Source organism: Monomorium pharaonis, chromosome 9, assembly GCF_013373865.1.
Source record: "Monomorium pharaonis isolate MP-MQ-018 chromosome 9, ASM1337386v2, whole genome shotgun sequence".
NCBI lineage: Eukaryota > Metazoa > Arthropoda > Insecta > Hymenoptera > Formicidae > Monomorium > Monomorium pharaonis.
In genome coordinates, this window is record NC_050475.1 from 18,585,419 (window position 1) to 18,606,226 (window position 20,808).

At 43.9% G+C, this 20,808-nt stretch overlaps 2 protein-coding genes across 3 annotated transcripts in view; both read left to right on the forward strand.

Moving 5' to 3' along the window:
- The window catches only part of LOC105834915, a 245,647-nt gene that overhangs the window by 18,490 nt on the left and 206,349 nt on the right, over positions 1–20,808 (forward strand). The gene's annotated exons all lie outside the window — the stretch shown is intronic.
- Positions 2,087–4,802, forward strand: LOC118647439. Its single transcript, XM_036292374.1, has 2 exons — positions 2,087–3,541; positions 3,745–4,802. Exon 2 carries the CDS (start codon positions 3,763–3,765, stop codon positions 4,339–4,341), a length of 579 nt encoding a protein of 192 aa, XP_036148267.1. The 5' UTR covers positions 2,087–3,541; positions 3,745–3,762; the 3' UTR covers positions 4,342–4,802.

Below are 20,808 nucleotides of genomic sequence, written 5' to 3' on the forward strand. Positions count from 1 at the left end.
CATGGCCGCCGTTGCAGTTTGTAATATACTGGCAGTACAATACGGTGTTTCTCAAAACTTTGAAGTGGGCTGCGGTTGCAGTTGAATTGCTTCATTAGATCTTACTTGTTCCAGAGGTTAAGACCGCCTCGATATTACTATTCCGTGCGGACAGCCGATTCCGCAATGTGAGTTCGCACATCGAATTAGCCGAATTTCCGACGCGAATGCTGCGAAATATTAACTTTGTCGTTGAAAAAGTGATAGGTGAACACGAGCAGTTTCCACATTTGTATTTTAAAAAGCGCATTTTTTGTTCTAAATGTTATATTATTGAAAAGAAAAAACGGCATTACAGTTTGAGTATATTTCTTATTAGTAAAATATAATCGATAGATATCCGTTCATTTTATTGTGAGGACAAACGGCTTAGCTTTTACGTTTATTCTTTTCTTTTAATTACTTTAGTAAAGAAAAAGGATTTTTGTGTAATTATTAGTAAAATAGTAAAATAATTGCTATGTTAATTTAGGGTGGGTGTATTTTTAAGTGCAATATGTAACAAATTCTTTTGATTGGCTCGGATTCGTAAAAATTTGATGTGCGTGTGAGCAATCTTGCGAGAGCCCTTTCTTTCGGTCTTTCCCGTATTTTTATTAGCCAGACATCGATTAAAATCGAATGCGCGTTTACAAATTCGTGGAAGCGGTAACTATCGTTTCTCGTATTATGGCCTCACCGCACGTGATTCCGTAGTAAAAGGGCGCAACATGGGTATAATTTTGTTCCTGTTATCGTGCGTAAAGCGCTTGGGAATTGAACGCGCGCGTTGTTCCAATTTCGGGCGTTTTATTTGCGTCCGAGAAGATACGACGAAGATACATCTGATAAATTATCGTCACACTCACGCAAAGAGCATAATGAATGTGTGTAATTGAAATTTATATTTTATTATTTTATATTATTTTTAATTTAAATTTTTAATTTAATAGAAGTAATTTGTAAAGTTAATTTTTCCATAAAATTTCGTACATAAAATATTTTTCTTCCCTCACACAGAGTTTTTATATTTTGTATAATTTGTTAGTGAAACGTAGAATTGTGTATGTGCGTGTATTTATAGTTAAGTTTTTAAATTACTGTGTTAATTTTGATACTGAAATATACAGAATATTACTGTAAATGCATGCCGGGTCAAAATTACTCCGAACACAAAGTAGAGTAATAATGGCTGGTCAAATTAAAGCTTGCGTTATGTCCAAAATTAGCTTTATTTCAATTAGATCATTATTATTTCATTATGTTAAGAATTCCTAATAACGCCAATGCAGAGTTTGCGCGGAAATTCATATATTTTTTAACCAGACATTTCATTGTTTAATAAATGGGCTCGTTGTTCAATAAATTGCTTGACGGTAATACGGCGCACTTACATTCGATATTTAGTCACTGTGCGGTGATGTGTAAATAAATTTCAGATAAATTGGCCGTGTTAGCGAACGCGAATGAATAAAATTCCGCTCGTCGCGGCGACCTTTATTAAAATTCAAAAATAGTGGTAATTTCTATAAATTTCCGACAAAAGCGCTCTGCACTCGCGGTTGATTGAACGTACTAATTCGATATTTAATATTAACCCGATGTAACCATTGAATTATGAATACAGCGAGCAACAACGGTGCACAATAATTTCGACGTAAATTGATCCGTTCGTCCGTCCGGCTGGCCGCGGTAGGTAGTAGGCGCGCATGCGATCGCACCGGCGCCAATATCGGAAGTTAATTAAATACACTTCTGCATTGTAACTTTAATAATATCAAGGCCGACGCGCGTATTTAATTACGCCTAAATTCACCCGCCTCTCTCTCTCTCTCTCTCTCTTTCTCTCTGCGAGATCTTGCGCAACTGCGGTCGTTGGCCGCAGCTATAGTAACCGTCATTAACGTTCTTAATGAAAGAGGCTGAATCGCTGAGCACGCATACCGTCGGATAAGGGTACTCGCTTAAAAGAATAATTCCACGTCGTAAAAATGTTTATGTAGATCTTCTTTCCTTTTTCTCTTTCTGAATATTTTTTTTTCATGTTATTATAGTTAGAATATGTTGCCCAGGTATTTTGTGAAATATTCTGACGTAAAAATTATGTAATTAGTTTTGACGAAAGGTTAACAATAATTTTGCCACCGCGCGCACGTTTGCTGCTACAGGAGCGAAATAAGTAACCCCATTTGGCGGGGTACGCATGAAGTTGAGGCATGGCGTGAAGTAAAGAGTGACGAAGTGCGAGAAACAAGGTCGAGGAAACGAGAGAGGTAAAGAGAGAGGAGAGAGAGAGAGAGAGAGAGAAAGGTGAAGGATGGCGGGAGGGTACGAAGAGTGCCTTGAGTGGTCTAGTGGAGTAGCGCGAGGAAGAGTGTGCAAGGGCCAAGAGAAAAGGGATAGTAAGGGAGGTGCGCCTGGGGAGTCGAGGGTCGGGATGATGCCTCTGGTTCCTTCACTTTCTGCGCTCCTTTTGCTCCTTCTTCCTTCCTTCCTTCCTTCCTTCCTTCGATTTCCCTTCCGTCCTCCGTTATAGCTCTCCCTCCTTTTCTCTATCGTATCCTTTCGCGGGGGGGGGAACACCCACCCTCGATGCAGGGGGCGGTAGAATGTCTGCCGGTGCACTAAGCTCGCCTGGATTCTTCATGGCGATGCTCTGGAGACCGGAAACCGCGTGCGAGATTCGCGACATGTGCAGGGCCGTTCCGTGCATTTGCAATAAGTTTCGCGGTCTTTTTCTTCGCGTTTTTGTTTCCCCGATTGTTTGTTGCGCTGAATCTAGATTGCAAGGCGAAATTGCGTCTCGCGCGTGGAGCAAAGTATATGGTCGCTAGACTAACGCCAATGAATAATTTATCATTCGGATATCGCTTGTCTTCTTATGCATCATTATTATACTAAAATTAGCGTGGAATACATAATACATAATGCACTTTAGACTTTTGACTTTTTGACGCGATCAATTATTTATTGTGTTATTATTATGAAATCTTCGAAAGACGTTATTTAATATTCGATGATGTTAAATCTGTTCTGTTTGCAATAGAGTTTCTGGGGATGTGACTCTTACAATCTTCTATTACAATACATATATTTTGAAATTGTTAGGCGAGTGTACCTTGCGTGAAAAGCTTCCGGATTTTCCTGATAACGGTTTCAGTGGAACATGGCTACATACGCCCGCACATATAGTAATATATACGGTTAAGAGACGTACATGTACCGTAATAGCCAGTTTCGTATTAGGGGAAGTTCGCCTAACGCCGGACGGCACCTATTGCCGGACACAACAAATATCTATACATATAGAAACGCGACAGAAAACGCTATAGTGGCAAAAGGAGAAAGGGAGGGAGTAATAACCTTGGACCTAGCGACACGCTTTTGCGACACGCAGTAAACAAATAGGAACTATCAATCGTTGCGCTCGGAAGAAAAAAATTGTACTGCGTAAATTTTAGAAGAGTATATTATCAAAACTCTTGTGATTAAATATTGACTTATATTTTTATTAAGTAATTTGGTAAGTACTTTTTCAATTACGTCAGTGTATTTTATATAAAAAGATACAGTTCAAAAAATATATTTTTTTATTTTGGATATTCGCTGTTCCCTGGTACCGGACAGAACATTTTCCCCTAATGCCGGACAATGAAAATGTCAACGTTATGTGTCTATGTTTATTTTTATAATATTGAATTATAATATTTTGTTTTTGGAGAATAGAAAAACCTAGGAGGCATTATGGAGAATAAAAAGAAAGGATCATGGGATAAGGATAATTTGAAAACTGCTCTTGATAAAGTTTTGTCAAAAAAAATGGGACTGAGAGAAGCTGCGCTAAAGTATAGTATTCCTAAAAGCACTTTACATGACAAAATAACCTGCCTAAAGTCCGGTGAAGAAATTGCATTGCAGCCTAAGCTTGGTAGATTCACCAAAACATTCCTACCAGAATATGAAGAACAATTATTGAACCATGTAAAAGACTTATCTAATCGATGTTTGCCACTTATGAAAAAAGAATTTTTAAAGTTGGCATATGACTTAGCTGTAGAGCTAAAGCTTCCTCATCGCTTCAACACTGAAAAAAGAACAGCTGGTAAACATTTTTACTATGATTTTATGGCTAGACATCCTGATTTATCACTAAGAACACCCGAGTCTACGAGTATGATGCGAGCTGTAGGTTTTAATAAGCCGCAGGTAGATTTGTTCTTCTCAAATCTTGAAAAACTCATGAATCAATATAATTTTCCTCCTTCTAACAAAAGAAACAAAGCACCGAAAACAAACAGCAGTGGCACATTTATCCGGGCCTGAAGCTAATTACCTTGAAGGGTTCTTGGTTATGAGAAAACGCGAAATCTTTTTTCTAGTTTGTCATACACTTCTTTTAAGTCCGGTTATTAATGCATCAAATAATATGTTTGTGTCTTCTATACGAAACTTATTCTTGCCCTTTGGTAAATCTGTGCCTCTTTTGCCGTCTGAAAAATTTTTTGTTTTATTTTTTTATTTTTTAGCTTGTGTGGATATCTCTGAGTGTTTTGCTAACTATATTTGTGATCGGTACCTATTATTTTAAAGTTGTTCGGCGTTAGGGGACTTACTTTTATTGTGTCCGGTATTAGGGGCCAGTTTATGTTTCACTAAAATCATAAATCAAAGATTAACTGTGATTTAAGATAATTGTTCTGACAAAGTTGATTATTTTGTTCTTTTATCTTGATTTCTAATATGTTAACTTGTAATAAATACAATATAAAAAATATATAACGAAATAGTTTTTTATTTATCCTGAAAAAACCTTAGGTGTCCGGCACTAGGCGAACTCCCCCTACACTGTCACATAATGCTCCGCCGTCATAAAAAGGAAAAGAATATATGAAACGGTAGGGTTTTCTTCAAAGGGGAGGCACACCGGGAAGAAATAATGGATATAATGAGGCAGACGTTGTTCGTTTACCGTGTCTAGGTACTCATAATATTCTAAGACCACCTTTTTCCTTTCTCTATAATGAAATCACGGTTTCAGTAGCGACGAATACAGTAGCCTTTTAGCAACTACGTGAGTTTTTTTTTCAATATTTCATGAATTTAATTCTGTAGATTCGTTGAGCCGTCGCTTTTGCCGTCAGGTCTCAACTTACGCAGGACACGAGAGGATCGACGTTACGACAGCTACACACGAGAAATTGATGGCACTTGGTCGAATAACGGTTAACGATAGTTTGATATTACGAGACCGCTTTGAATGGACGGGCTTTTGCTCGTCTCCAACGTTATCTCAACATTGTTCAACTAACTCTCAACAGCAATCGGAAGAGCCGTTGCATGATCGCAGACTAGTTCCGCCAGTTGGAGGATCAGCTTGGCTTAGGAGCGTTATTTTACGCAACAGAGAATAACCGAATTTAACGAAACGTAAATTGATTTGATTTATGCATTGTCGAAAATTTCGAGTCGACAAAGAGAGCCGATGCTTCTTGCACGTGTGTTTTGCTGCGCATGATAGTGGTGCGTGATCAATCTGATATGGCGAAGAGATTACGATCGGTGCCAATTTGTGCTTTATCACGCCATCTCGATTACGATAATGGTATACTCGGCAGACCGGATAAAACGAGAGTGATATTAGGTATTCACAGTTTACGTCATAATTTATGCACGCTACGTTACTGCACTATTTTGTCGGATATATATATATATGGCTTCACGTACGGTTCTCTCTCTCCCTTCGTCTCTCTCTCTCTCTCTCTCTCTCTCTCTCTCTCTCTCTCTCTCTCTCTCTCTCTCTCTCTCTCTCTTTCTGCACTTCGATATTCCGCGACGTGTAATCGAGATTTATATTATCCGATCGGCATTACGTTCGCGGATAATATCCTGCTTACCCTATGGTTCCTTGCTTTCATATCCGTTATTTCTGACCTCAAAAGCGCGTTCGTAAAATTCGATTTACCTATACGCGTTTATCAGATAAATGGCGAATGTATCGGTGAAAATATGAACCGCTGGTAACAAAGTAACAAAAGCCACAAACGCCGGAACGAAAACCGCCAGTTTGTGTTGCGCGTTTGTGCGTGTTATTTCAATGACAATATCACCCAACGAATTTTATATACGCCGAAGCGAACGTTTGCTCTCTCTCTCTCTCTCTGAAAGTAGATTATAGCGCGAGACAAAGCATATTCCTTTGCTCGCCACAATTTTATTCTCGATAGCTTTGTAAATGTAAAAATCAAATGAATTTTTAAATCGTAAATATCATAAAGAAACGTTTTTCAATTTTCAACGTAAATATTTATGAGTATACAAACGTTCGTGAGAGAACGACAGTAGGAGAATGAGTTTTGCGAGAAAGAAAGTAAATTCGTAGTACTGCCGTTAAGAGAGGGTAGAGTTTGGCATTAGAATTAAAAGAGACTTGAGAAAAGAAAATAATATCTGCGGAAATGATCACAATACAAACAGCGGTTGCTGAAGCTCACGGTTTTAATTTCTTAAGCATTAGCCGGCCTTAAAACTTTTTTTCACCGCGGAGTTACATCGTCGGGCGCCGCCCTTAGTCTACCATCTCCATCGTATAACAAATTCCGGCCGCGCCGAGCGAAATCCGCGACGTGGAATAATGTACAATTATCCGGCGAGAAAGCCTGTCCGTCGTCGAGCGCAATTAGAGCGCATCCGCCCGACATCGTCGGTCGATTCCATTTTTTTCATAAATCTCCGCCGCACTTTATAAGCGGTCTGATCCTAGATTAGAGTTAATTTTGAAACCGCGGACCGATGGCCGGCTATAAGTGGATTTTTCTCTGTTCCCCGACCGATGAACGGCGCCGGATTATGTATCAGCGCGTCCGTGGTACGGGTAATCGAGGAATAACGAATGACGATGCCGGGTAGTGGTGGTGATAGTGGTGGTGCACTCTCAAATGCACCCTTCTCGAAATATCGATCTCTGGCATATCGACATCGGGAAGAAAATATCATCCCGAGAGAGTTTCGAAAATTTCGCGCCGTGCATCGAATAACAGGGCCGACTTTTCTGTGTGCATGTTTCATGCGCAACGTACGCGCTGAATGCGCCGTCGAAGCCGAACTGATTACTCCGCCGCTTCCTGCGCGCGCGGTCGTAAATAGGCGTCCATCAAATGCCATAAATCCCCCCGCGCGATTCACCCAACCGCGTAATCTGTAAATTCAAAATGGATTACGCTACCTCGCGCGCGCAGGGAGAGAAGAGGAGGAATTATGCCGTAGCGCGTCGTACCCGAAATCCTTGCGGGAGGACATTCGTCGTCGTCGTCGTCGTCGTCAACCTTTGGCTTTTCGATCCTCTTTCGGTTTTTTTCTATTGATTATTAAAATGTCAAATCAAATCGGCCGATGTTAGTAAACGAGGCGCCGCCGCCGCGAGTATAGCTTCGTATCTCGGCTGAGAGACTGGCGTCGCTTCGCAAAATTCAATTTAGTTCGTGATCATTGATTGCCTTTGTGTTGACGAGTGTACGCGAGCAGGATGTGTCTTCCTTTGATTATCGCACGGAAGGATTGCAGCCGTTGCCTTTGCCTAGATCTCACATACACATGCCGCTGGTAGCATTCAAGAGAGGGTAAACCGAATGAAGCGAGAAGTAGCGGCGTACCTTGGAAGATCGCTTTGTAGTAACGCGCATTAGCGCGATGCTATCATACGTATTTGCCCGATTAATCGCTTCGATTAAATACTGATTTGCTGAAGCTTCGCCCTCCGAGTATGCGCCGAGAGTGAACTACTTTGTGTCAGTTGTACCGGGGAATAGGGAGGAGGTAAGGGAGGAAGAGGGTGTTTCCGCGACTGCGGCACGCAAATAAAGTTGTACGATATCGCCATGCCGAAATTGAGCGTTACGCGAAAGCCCGGTCGGAAACTAATGCAAGCAATAACGTCGGTTTAAGCGTGGCTTAATGACTATAACTATGGCTGGGATTAGCAGCTAACTTGGTCGTAAACGTTTCCTTCGGGACCCGGAAGGCTTACTTAGACTGGCATGGATACACGGACCCACGGAATATTGCTAACCGAAAACGTGCCCCCGCACTCGTTGGCCGAAAATGTGAAATATGACCGACTCGGTGGAATATCCTCGCGGAAATTCAGTGGCGGATTTCCCAATAGATTCTCATTTTCCTTCCGAAAAGTATAAACATTTGGGTCATGTGCGCGACGCTCTATATAATTTACCTATGTATCACCGAAGTCAAACACGTAAAATATCGCGAGCATTGTTTCACTTGGCCTACGCTTATTTTCAGATCCATACGAATTAAAACTATTTAAAAAAAAAAAAATAGTCTTAGTTTCTTTTTTTATGTACATTTGTACAGTTCTTTAAGTTGTAACGCTGGCGACGCCGCCAAATCGCATCTTTCACCCAACAATAAATAAAATGCAGAACAATTTTCCCGAACAATCAATTATTTACGCTTGGATAAATCCGCGGAATTGGTGAATTCGCGGGAGTGAGAACGGAAATCTAGCTCGTCCTCGAGTGGCTCGGATCTATGCACAGCGAAATAGGATTTAGTCGTGTGTACGCGCGCGCGTGGGGTGTAATACAAATTCTCTGTAAATAAATTACACATCCGTGGTGACAATTTCATTCTCCCCTTTACGGTAAATCATACCGCGCATCCGCGGGATATACAGAGTACGCGGTACCCGAAACGGTAGGCGTACGGAGCGTTTACGTTGACTTTAATGTTTCTTTCATGCGTGGAAGAGCTGTAAAGCCGCGAAAAGCGGCACGAAAACGGCGGCACCGCGAGGTGCGCGCACACTTGGATACACCCAAAGTGGCGTCTCTCGCTCCCGCGGTGTAACGCTTACCTTAATTATGTGGCAATGGCGACGAGGTGTCGGTACGCGAGTTCCGAGCTGCGAGGGTGTAGTCGCGCTTCTTATTGCTCGAGTGTTTTCGCTGAAATCTCGTTTTCTCGCGCGAGACGGATGCGGGACGACGTTCAAAACGTAAGATCCAGGAAGTTACATCCTCGCCGAGTTATCATCCTAATACGTACGGCACACGCGGTGTGTAGATTTGCATCGAGTTTTCACGGGAGAGAATTTTTATTTATTTCAACAATGTCGGTAAATTAACAGTGTTTCCTTCAATGATGCTTTTTTTTTTCATTGGTTTATTAAACAATTAAAAGTAACATTGTAAATACATATATAGAAATTCGAACGCGCATTTATTCCGAGGGAAATAACTACCCTCCGGTCATCCGTAGCGACACAGGACTCCCCCACGAGCGGATGTGTGATTTTTTTTTCCGGCGCTCACTCTTGCCATCGACCACCCCGTAGCTAGGTTATCGCGCCGACGTATGCCGGTTAATTGCGCGTGAACGAAAGAGCGAGCTCGCTTTTTGTGAAAGCTCGCACCGTGAAATTGCGGCCGCAAAGCCGCGGAAATATAAAATCGCGGCGCGGCCGCGGCGGCACGCCAGACAATGCCGCGCTGGCGGCGGCGTGTGTCACAAGTCCCGCTAAATAAATATCATCGGTTAAATTATTATTTCCACATAGGACGCATGTCCGCGCCGCGCATTTTGCGGGTGCATTATCCCGGGGCCAACGCCTCGTGCCGCCGCGAGCCGCTGAATTTTTTAATCCCATCAACGAGAGGGGCCGGTTCAACCGAAAACTGCGTACGCCGGTACGCCATTAATCTTTCACGCGTTCGTCGCGCACGAAGATCATATCTCCATATCGAAATGCATTCCCGGTGTTGCGGATCGCGGGGTCTGTAAAAATCGAGCACTTTCAGGGGCCACCGGGGGCGGGGTATCTTTTTTATACCGCCGATATATCGACGCTTTTATTTCACGTTTCGGCGCAGCGGAGAACAGTTAGATTTCTTTCCCCTCTTCCACCCCTCTTTTTTCATTTTTTTGTGTCGACGACAATAAACTGCGAATTTATGCCGCATATGATACCTCTTTTTTTTTTTACAACGACAGACTGTTCCTCAATGGAATCACTGTCGCGGTTTTCCAAAGGAAAATATGATAGATGAACTTATCACTCTCTCTCTCTCTGTCTATCGTTGCTTGGCGCGATAAATTCTTTTCAGTTGTGCAATCGAACGGTGCCGATCGAGGGTGTCTAATGATCGAGGAGATTGCAGGTTACTCGTTGAGAATTTCAAGCGAGTATCGCAAGAGGATTCTCTACAATCCAACGAACATTTCAAGTAGACACTCTGATTGCGATATATCCCGGAGAATAACAAGTATCATAAATTCGCACCTCGCTAACGATTGCGAGCTCGTCTCCGCTGCAAATGATGCCGTAGCTTTCTAATGATGAAAACGGTGAATTGGTTCAAAAACGAAATTTTGATACTACGCTTATGCGTGCGTGTATACGCCGCATCGCGCAAGTATGGTACGTTTCGAATTTCCGGAAAGTACACACTTTCCCGTTTCAACTGTAACAATGATACGTGGTTTTAGTAGGGGCCAGTTTGCAGTTTCGGTTTAGACTAGACCCTTGGTTGGCATTTCCGTGGGCTTTATTTTAATAATTATGCCACTTACGGCTAATGACCGTACCACCCCCGCCATCCAAACATTAGCGACCAGCTCTCACGTGCGCTCATACGTGTATCACAATGATTTCCCTCGGAGATTCAACGAGACTGACTTCAGGAAGGAGGTTCTTCCTTTTTCGACGAAGAAGCGAATGTAAAAATATGTACTTAAGCCTTCAATCGCCCCGGTCGCTACGTCGCGATTTACATGAGAAGACAAAAACTTGCTTTCGAGGCGCGTCCCCTCCCCATTTCCACGCAGCTCTTGCCGCACCCCCGTAGCCCTCTCTTTCTCTCTCTCTCTCTCCTTTCGTCTTCTCGCACAGCCGCGCGCGCGCACAGTTCCACGTAGAACTGCGGTGTGGTACAGTGTGCAAACGCGGCGCGGGGAAAAGCTGGCTCAGCAGGACTCCCTCGTGCCGGTGCTTTGCATTTTACAATAGCAAAGATATTATGTAAAGCGTCGGTGCACGCGCAGGCACGATCACGCACGCGGCACCCAACAGCTCGGGCGCAACACACACGTACACGCACGGAATACGCGGACTTGGCGTTCGCGTGTGCACTTAGCACACTCGGAATATCGTATCGCGTAACCGTATACATATGTCGCGCGTATAATCTTTATACATGCATACACCCGCGCGCGTGTCGTGTACATTACACGCGCGCGTGTCCTCTCCCCGCGCCGCTTGAGCGTTTAAGCTTTTTCCTTTTCTTCCACCGCGCGACACACCGTCGTCACTTATACCCGTTCTCAACTCTCGCCCGTGCACAAAGTGTCTTTGCGCGCGCGCGCGCGCGCGATGTTTCTTTCTCTCGACCGCTTCCGCGGGGATGTGCATCCTCACATGTATGCATACGATGCATCGGCAGAAGGGCCGAGAGGGAGAGGGAGAGAGAGAGAGATAGGTGGATGGTTACGTGTCGTTTCGGTGTATACACACACCTGCGTCGGGTACTTGCGCATTTAAATTCCCTCTTCTTTTCTCACGGAGCCTCCCCCTCCTCTCCTCGGCCTTATCTTATGTAACGTCTCCCGTCTATAACGCGAATGCATGTGTGTGCACGGGAGAAAGATATACATTTCGGATAACGGATGATATAAGGGAGATGGCGTTCCGCGTTAAGCTAATACTCGATGTACCCTTTAATAAGTAATGTACGTTACATTGTGAGGCAAGAATAATCTTACTACTAGGCGGGGAGCGTAGGTAGGAAGGGATGTCATTTCACACATTTGCGAGCGAGAGTCTTATCGCGCTCGCGCGGCTGTTAATTAAAGCGGCAATGAGTGGCGTCCCGTTTGCCGTAGTCGCAAATTGTCAGGGATTTCGTATGTAAATCTTTGCCGGATACGCCCTGACTTTTCCGTCCAGAATCCGTAGAATACGATATTTAAATGACAATATTTATACGACGGACAGACAGTAAAAGGGAGGGATGCAAACTCTGGGCGCGCTCGCGAGGTGGATGACATATTCTTTCCATTTACAACCCTCGGAGCACTCCGTTTCCCGTGCCCGCTCGCCGGACGCTCAAAGGACGAAATATACGTTATATATGCGGGGGGAAAAGAAGGGCGCGCCCAGTATCGGGCTAATATAGGGTCGCAAAAGGTGAAAGGATCTTGACGTCTTGCGTCTACCTTCCCCGGCGCGGTCCTGTCTCCGCCGTCCTTATTGCCCCCAGTCGTTGCACCCTCCCGCCGCCGCGGCCAATCTGCAAAGAAGAAGAGTGCCGGCCCAGCGCGGGGTATCGATTCCCTCCAGCGCGTGTATATGTGTATTATGTATGTACGGTATGCTTCACGAGGGCATCGGGTTATCTATACGAGCCATTTTAACGCGGTGCATTGTCTTCGGTGAATTGCATTCCGTAGATACTGCCGCCTGGCTGTCGCCGCCTGTGCCCCAAGCTATCGCTCGTTGTATCGAGACTGTTATGCGATTCACGCACCGCCGCAATAGTGGCGATGCGGAGTGCGCTTGAAAAAAGTCGACGGACAAAGCGCGCCGGGGGGGGGAGGAAGGGAGGACGAGCGAGCGTACGATCGCAACTCTGTTCGCCGGCCGAGCGAATAAATTTTGCCGTACATCGAAAAAAAAAAATTCAATCAAAGTGATGCACGCGAGCGAGCGCCTTTTTTTTCCTCTCTCTTTTGATACCTCTAACATACTTTGCCTTGCGAGGGTGATAGTCGGCCCATTATCGTCCACAACGTTGCGCGTCGCGATACTCGGAGATTGAACTCGATCGAGGCGCGAGAATTCAATTGCCCATTTTCGATGTAGACTCTTCGGGAATTAGTATCGGAAATTAAGGTCTTTGATTTTCGGCGAGATTTTTGACGCTTTAAATAACACTGTGATGTACTCGATCACGACAGGGCGAGAGAGATGAAAATAGTACTTTGAATTGATGTCTTTTTACGATTTATCTAGTCCAGTCTGCTCTATTTTTTATCTTCCTAACGTTGATTCGAAATCGCTAAGTATGTATAAACGTTATCGAGAATATTCAAATATACGTGAATTATGTCACGTAAATTTGCAATAATTAATCAACATTCTACCGAATATTTCATTCGAATGCAAAAGTTTATATGTCACAGCTAGTTAAAAGTATAAATTCAGCCAGTTCCATCAATATTTAATCACAACTAAGGATACAATCAATCGATTTATCAACATTTATTAAATTTATATGTACAAGGTATTTTAGGACCTCTGGGACAATTTTATATAACAGTATAATACTTTCATGCAAAAAGAATTGAAAGGGAAGGAAACATTCAACACAATATTGTTAATATATTTAATTTAGATACATTCTTCGTTATTACATAGTTAATTTATTTATTTTCTTGCCTCCGTGCTCTTTTCATTTATAAACATTTCGCGCATATTCGAATGACGGCGCACGTGCACGTGGATATAAATCAAAATTAGGAATAATCTTCGTTCACCCCTTTCCTTCTCGTTCGTCATGTTGGCGCTTCTTTTTTCTCGGCGCCTGTCGCGCCGACGGGATTAAAGGCGGAAGACGCGAAGAATTCGAACTGCGCGGGGATTACTCGCGTAACTCGCGCACTTGACAGCGCGGAAGGTGAAGGTTATTTATGTGGCAGTCCTTAATTAAGTTCGTCCTGTAATCGGCGTAATCCACTTTGCGAAGAGAACGGTCCCGTATGCTCCCTCGATTCCCAAGTACGCCCACCGAACTGACCTACTATACCGCAATGTGGTGGCATTAGTATGTTCATATATACATATATATGCCGCGGTGTACGCGTGTATATGGACAAATGTAAGGCTTATACGCGAGACACACTGCTTTGTATTCATATCTCAACGGTGAGAACTTTCTAACGATATTATGGACTGGGGCTGATCCTTTCCTTTCCTCCCGCTCTCTTGCGCCCTCTCGACTCTCGCGAATCTCCGCAATTTGTATCTCCCCGACATAACGATTCGAGGATAATTGTGTTTTATTACCCTATGAATCCCCGCGTTTTCCCTATCGAATTACATCAAGTTTCGAGGGCAGTTGTTTACTAATGGTTGACCCGGCTTTGATTGCTTATTTTATTAGTACGTTGCAAGCTCGAACCTTGGTCGAAGCGCCTCGCCAACTGATACGCGAATAATTGTTCGACATGTTGGAATTCTAAACTTATTTGAATCTCTATCGAATCTGTACTTGGGTATTATGGCAAGTATGGATTTAACGCACGATCCGAATTTGAAAGCAATGTCGTCGTGCTCTCGGTGATACCATAATATTAACAACGCTGCTGAAAAATGCAGTTTTGGGTAGCGAGCGGCTTGGGGACAGCATCCGAGTAGGTCTTAAGCGGTGAAAAACTACGAGACACGAAGTGGGTTAAGTCTGCCGCGGTCTAGATTCCGTATTTTCAATCTCCCCGGAGCCGCCAAGAACCGCGGAGACCCCGCCATCAAGTTGCATAAAAGCGAAACCTTTGAAAAGAGCGCACACATGGGGTGTGTGCTTCATCCAGCTTTCGACAAGAGCGTGCTCGCGACGAGGAGCACTTAGTTGGCGACGGGCAAGATGAAATATGTTCCCTTTGCGTTACACCAATTCCTACAAGCGGCGCGGCGCGGCGGTCGGACTTTAAACACTCAAGCGGTATCTCCTATTTCGAAGCGTTTCACGAGTTATTAGGATTATGTGCAGATACTAGCGGGCTGTATCCGCTAGAAAGATACTACCATGCCAGTAATTGTGCGGTTAATGTATGCAAAAAGGATGCAAATTTATCGCTTGTTGCGCGAACGATTTGCATATCTGATGACGGATGCTTGTTGTAAAACGTTGCTATGCATTATTTAAGTACGCCCGTTGCATTTAACCCTCGCAGTTTGCGCGACGGCATAACGATTCCGCGTACAGCTCTCGCCTCTCGCTCCAATCGTTATATCGCGCGGATACGTCGACTTTGGTTTATTTAGAGCACGTCGATTTAATCTCCGTGAAATCGATCGTCGATCTGCGATTTAACGAAATATTATCCCGGGTAATGCTCTACCACGCTTATGCTAATGAATTTGCGATATCCTCTCCGGCGATTAATTAGATTTTGTCTGTTACTCGTGCGTTTTTAATACCGGAAGCTAATCACGCTTCGCGTTTTATTCGACTGTCTCTCTCTCTCTCTCTCTCTCTCTCTCTCTCTCTCTCTCTCTCTCTCTCTCTCTCTCTCTCTCTCTCTCTCTCTCTTTTTCTCTCTCTCTCTCTCTCTCTCTCTCTCTCTCTTTTTCTCTCTCTCTCTCTCTCTTTTTCTCTCTCTCTCTCTCTACTCGCCGCGAAGCTTCGAGCGACCCCGTGTGAACGTACGCAGAGCACCGATAATGAATGTCGGCCCATGTAAATTGGGTTAATTGAATTTCAATCCAATGCACGGATCAGATTTTTCGTCATGGATTTTTGCCTGCGGCTTTTCGCGACTATTAACTCTGCGGTATACAAATTGCAAGTCTAACGTACGGCCGGTTAACGCGGTCGGCGATCCGTTCGCGAGCGTTTTTTCCCTCGTTCCGGCACAGATCCCCCGTGTTGGAGATGCAACGTTGTCTGCAAAATTATTAAACGACGTACTGGGCGCATCGCGTCTACTTAGTCCCCATTTTTTCCCCTTTTTTGCTCAAGTTACCGCGCGACTTACTACGCTGTCATTTAACCGCTGGTTTCTTCGTAGCCGGTGGGTTTAATTTCCACTCGCGGGGCGCGGGCTCATTAGACTCGATTAGCTTGCAAGCAGACAGGCTTCTTGATGTCTTCCGCGCATACACCCTCGTGCACGTATATGGCAATGGGGCGTGCACACACACGCCGGCGCGGCGTGCGGTGTGCACAAACTCGATGTCACCATTAGAATTCAAGCGGCACGTTGGTATGTATTTCAATGTATGTATTCACATGCGTTACCACCACCCAAGTATGCACTGCCAAGTGTGTATGTACTTGGTGAATGCGGTGAATTGTCATGGGTGCGTGAATTGTCATGCGTGCACGGGCGCGTGTGTATTCATCAGGTCTGTCCTTGGCGCGCTAAACACGGGGGTGAATAATCGGGTTAAGCAATACCCCACAGAGAAATGATTTATAGACAGTCTCGTGGCCGCCATTTTGGACAGTGTTTTGGGTGAAATTTGATTTGACCCAAGATCAAGATGGAAGTGCGTGTTGATTTTTAAATTGGACAATCGGGGAATAATTGACGAACGAGAAGGACACATAATACGCGAGGTCTTGCGCGGTACCTTAACATTTGCGGTCGCCGCATTGTCATGACGCCCGTATTGTCATTCGCGCGATACGACATCTGCTTTGGTTTAGTGAATATTTGGCATGCGGTACGAATAATGGAGTACTCGTGTATTGTGCTGAAATCACATCGCGGTATACAGGCACTGGGCAGAGGCTCGTTAAAATGTACCACGTGCCGTGGATCGCGTGTCGCACGAAGACCGACCGAAAGTCTCTGGATTTCCGACTTTCTAATGTCACTGGCATACGGAAATGACACTTTAATCAGTTTGTGCCGTGTACGCGGACCTGTCGATCATTTGCACGAAGCCAAGTTAACGTTAAGATTGAGATCGGAATACGAAAGAAAGGAACAGTAAAACTGTAAGAACTTCACGTGACGCAACGTCGTAAGTAAAACGAAATAAGTATAATCCATAGTAACCGATTTAACGCGTTCAGATTATCGGTGTAAAACACCATCGTGCTTATCGTTTATCGTCACCGGATATTAATATTAAATCTAACGTTATTCGTTACAATAGTATTTTGATTAATAGCGATAGCATCTCTCACAAAATGTCCTTTAATAGCTATGACAATTATATAGCTAATAGGAATTGACGGTGCACTTAAATTGTTTTCTAAATAATTTATTGCCCTTTCAGTAATAAATTAACGCTTCAGCAGCGAGAATCATGATTGCGATCGAACTTGATATAAATATTTGAAGAAAAAGAAGGAATAACGAGACTTCGGAACGCGACTTTTCGCTAATATTAATGCAGAGATAACAAAAGTCAAATGAATTAGACCTCGAATAAACCTCGAACGAACTCATTTAGCTAACATTGCGTTTGTCTTGCCGCAAACTTTGTCGTTCACCGTGATTAATCTTGCTGATCGGCGCATTCCTAACGGCGGCGGCGAGTCACCGCGAACAAGAGCCCGGTCGAATCTTTACGGAAGCGGAAGCGGTCGTTATTTTTAAGCGTGCCATAGCCATTTCGAATTGTTGTAATAGGTATTTTGTTCGCCAGGACGAGCGAAAAATTCCGAGCGTGACGCGAAACTCGGTCACGGTTGAACACAGTGGAATGTAACGTTGTTCGTGACAATTAAGCATGGCACCTAAATGTGCATTGGGGAAGCTAAGCCAGTGTAAATATTCGAGCATCGCTCTATTAGAATAATTTAATTAAATAGCGCAATTTTCTTAGTCTAAATGACCATCAACGTATATTATTGAAAATATCCGAAAAAAAGTGTTGAATTCGATATTTTATTAAAAATGGTATATATTCGTAAGGAGAGAGATATTTGTTTGTCAGAAATAAAGTTTTGTTTACCATGTATTCTTATAACATGTTATATCGAATTAAAAAGTTTTAAGATTTTTCTACGCTTATGTTAACATATCGTGTTCATACCGTGAAAGAGAGAAAAAGAGAAAAGGTTGCTAGTGTCGATGAAATCTAGCGATTCTCATATGGTCCTCTATGATCTTTGTCGCCATCCTAACGTTGGGATAAACTCATTTTGTCGACAGCTTTCGTGATTCTTGTTACCCTCTTTGCGGCCCCTGTCCTTTCTAGCTAGCTCGCTCTATGGAACGCTCTATTTCTATACATCTCTCTCTTTTTCTCTTAGACGCTAGGGAGGTCCATTATCTCGGAACAGATGACGAGTAAGCGTTCGCTTAATGAAATCTTCGTAGTGATTTTACGAGGAAAGTTTCGTGAACCGGAGATAGGTATGAAAGAAAGAGAAAGAAAGAACGAGAGAGAGAGAGAGAGAGAGAAGATCCTGAAAGGGTGGCGAGCAGACGCTTACGGCTCCTCGCCGTTCTCTCAAGCCTTGTGCATGTAGCATAAACGATATCTCCTGGTCGGTGGTTTTCAAGATTCCAGAGATAAACGGGGCGAGCATCCTTGAATGTCAAGCGGAAATATGTAGGCGTTAAAATTCCGGGAACTAAAGTATTTTCAGGTCATGTCGCGATAGGAGATATTTGTCGTTTAAATGTGAGAGAAATTTCACGTTAATTGATATTTGAAAGGTCACTAACGATTTTACATTTTTTAAACGGTTTGATTTATTTAATGGTACTCCTTAATCGATCATTCACTAGCGCCGGCTATTCTATTCGCGGAAAGTATTATACGTAACTCCCGCGAGAATCAGCGACCGTTGCTCGACAAACCCGCGTTAAACGGCTCCTTCGTTACGACGGATGATGCTCTTTGCCGCAGGAATTACTTATATTATGCAGAGACCGCGCGTGCTGCGCGTTTAAAATTGTAAGCATCATTCGACCGAGTTTCCGCGCTCGCCGCGCCAAGAGAATACTGAAATAATTTATGTCGGTCAATTTCTCTCGGCACGACCCTGGTCTGAATCTTTCATGCGGTCGTCCCGCGCGAGAATGCAATCGCTGCACCGGCTGAATTTTAAATAATGAAGTTCAGATTACATCCGCGAAGGGAGTTAAGTCCTTTAATAAACCGGAAGGAAGATCGTAGGATGTAATTTACAATGCCGGGCGTGGCGCGCGAGAGGATATTTTCCACGTTGTATAACATCGATTTCACGACACGCTGCTGATCGATCCATTATTATCGGATACTACGCATGATATGTATTTCGAAACGAGATATAGACTCGTGGGACTCTCTCAGGACTAAAAGCGGAAGCCCAAAACGCGCGACCTTATCGCGCGACCTTACTGTCTAAATCCTACAAAGTTGAACACCGGGTACATCTCGCTCGGGCACATAGTAATCTTTTATTAAATCTTACCCTTCGCTACCCTTTCCACCCGGAAACTTGCTTCGGCCCCAATCCTCTTTACGCCCTCTTTCGCGCTCCTTTTCTTCAGAAATCTGCTGTCTTCTTTTAACCCATCAGACCGAGTTCCGACTACTTTAAACCCGGTTTCCTCGCTGCTAATGACAAACGTCTGTCTGATTTCCGTACGTTTGCGTTCGGCTTCGTCGACCGTGAGATATAAGACCTGACGAGATGGGATTCCCGGAATTCTGACACGCTCGCACGACGTAGCTTTGATCATATCTAGTTTCACAATATGTGCTTAATCGTTACATGGCTAATTAAATTCAACGTTGCATTAGGGTTATCATTTACGACCGTTAAGATAGTGCGATTCGGTAACAAGGAGACTCACAGAGCTAATTATTCCCCTTTAACGAGCTGCACAATTGATATGCCGAATCGATAACGTGTCAGTGGATCAGGCAGAATAGGTATATTCTATTGATTGAACTTAAGCCAATGACGTTGCTTCGGACCAAAAGTCAATATTGATATATCGAATATTGCGAATTTATTAAATAATACGATCAATCGAAGTATAACGGATTATTAGAGCGTGAAACTTTAGCTGTCGCTGCTGCTTTTAGTTGACGGCAAATAGACCGCAAATTGTCCTGCCGTAAATAGAGCGCGAATTGCCCTATTCGTATATACGCGCGACAATACCGATTGTCCCCCTCGCGAGCGATAGGAAGTATGATTCGGCGATGGACGCCGAAGAAGCGGCAACTCGGGCGACGTTAATGGAACTACGACGGAGTGACACCTCGGGAGCGAACGAACCGAGTTACTGCCGAGACTACGTTGTCGTTAAGCCTTTCGGTTCTGGTATCCGACGTGTTCAGTTACATTCGACGTTCTCAAAAGGAAATCCAAACCCTCTCGGGTACCGCGAAAGGATGAGATTTAGATTGTTGTGGAAGTCCAATCCCTTCGTGAGCGTGTATTAGACAAGTTGTTTGATGATCCGCAGATTCGAACGCGGCGATACGTGCCGTAATTTGAGCCCGCCTGCGAACAATCTCCTGAGAAATTTTCCACGGCATTTTTCATACCCTTCGCCACTCTCCCGCGCGGGCTCTTATTTAATATACTTACACGAGACGCGGATATATCAGGCACGCGAAGACAGCGCGCGCGGATTAGGAATTAAGTTGCTGTTACTTGGCGGAGGGGGTGAAAAAAAAAATATGGCACTTGCGTGCAGCATGGACGTAACTTTCAACCTCTCTCACAAAAAGTAGATGCATACGGGTGTAAAAAAAATTTTACATGTGTGTTTCGTACACAAATATATTTCCTCGTGTAAGTTTTCATGGGAACATTCTGCGTGAAATATGCGCATTCCAGATGAATGGAGAGAGATTCTCTTTCTCTCCCTGTCTCTCCCTCACATATTTATTTATCGATTTCTTGAAGGATGTTAAGAGGAGGGGTAAAGGGTAAAGAGTGGCTTAGGGGAAACAGGTGCGCCGAATAATCGGGACAGGTCTAAAGGAAGATCTTCGGAAAGTGGTTTTGGTCCGGTACAGGATAGTTTAGCTCGTTCGGGCGATCCTCCCGGCTCGCAGAGACGAAGTAGATAATTTTCTCTCGCGTCGCATCG

Bases quoted from the DNA above. Each gene is read 5' to 3' on its own strand.
- LOC118647439 (XM_036292374.1), top strand. From the start codon at position 3,763: ATGGAGAATAAAAAGAAAGGATCATGGGATAAGGATAATTTGAAAACT.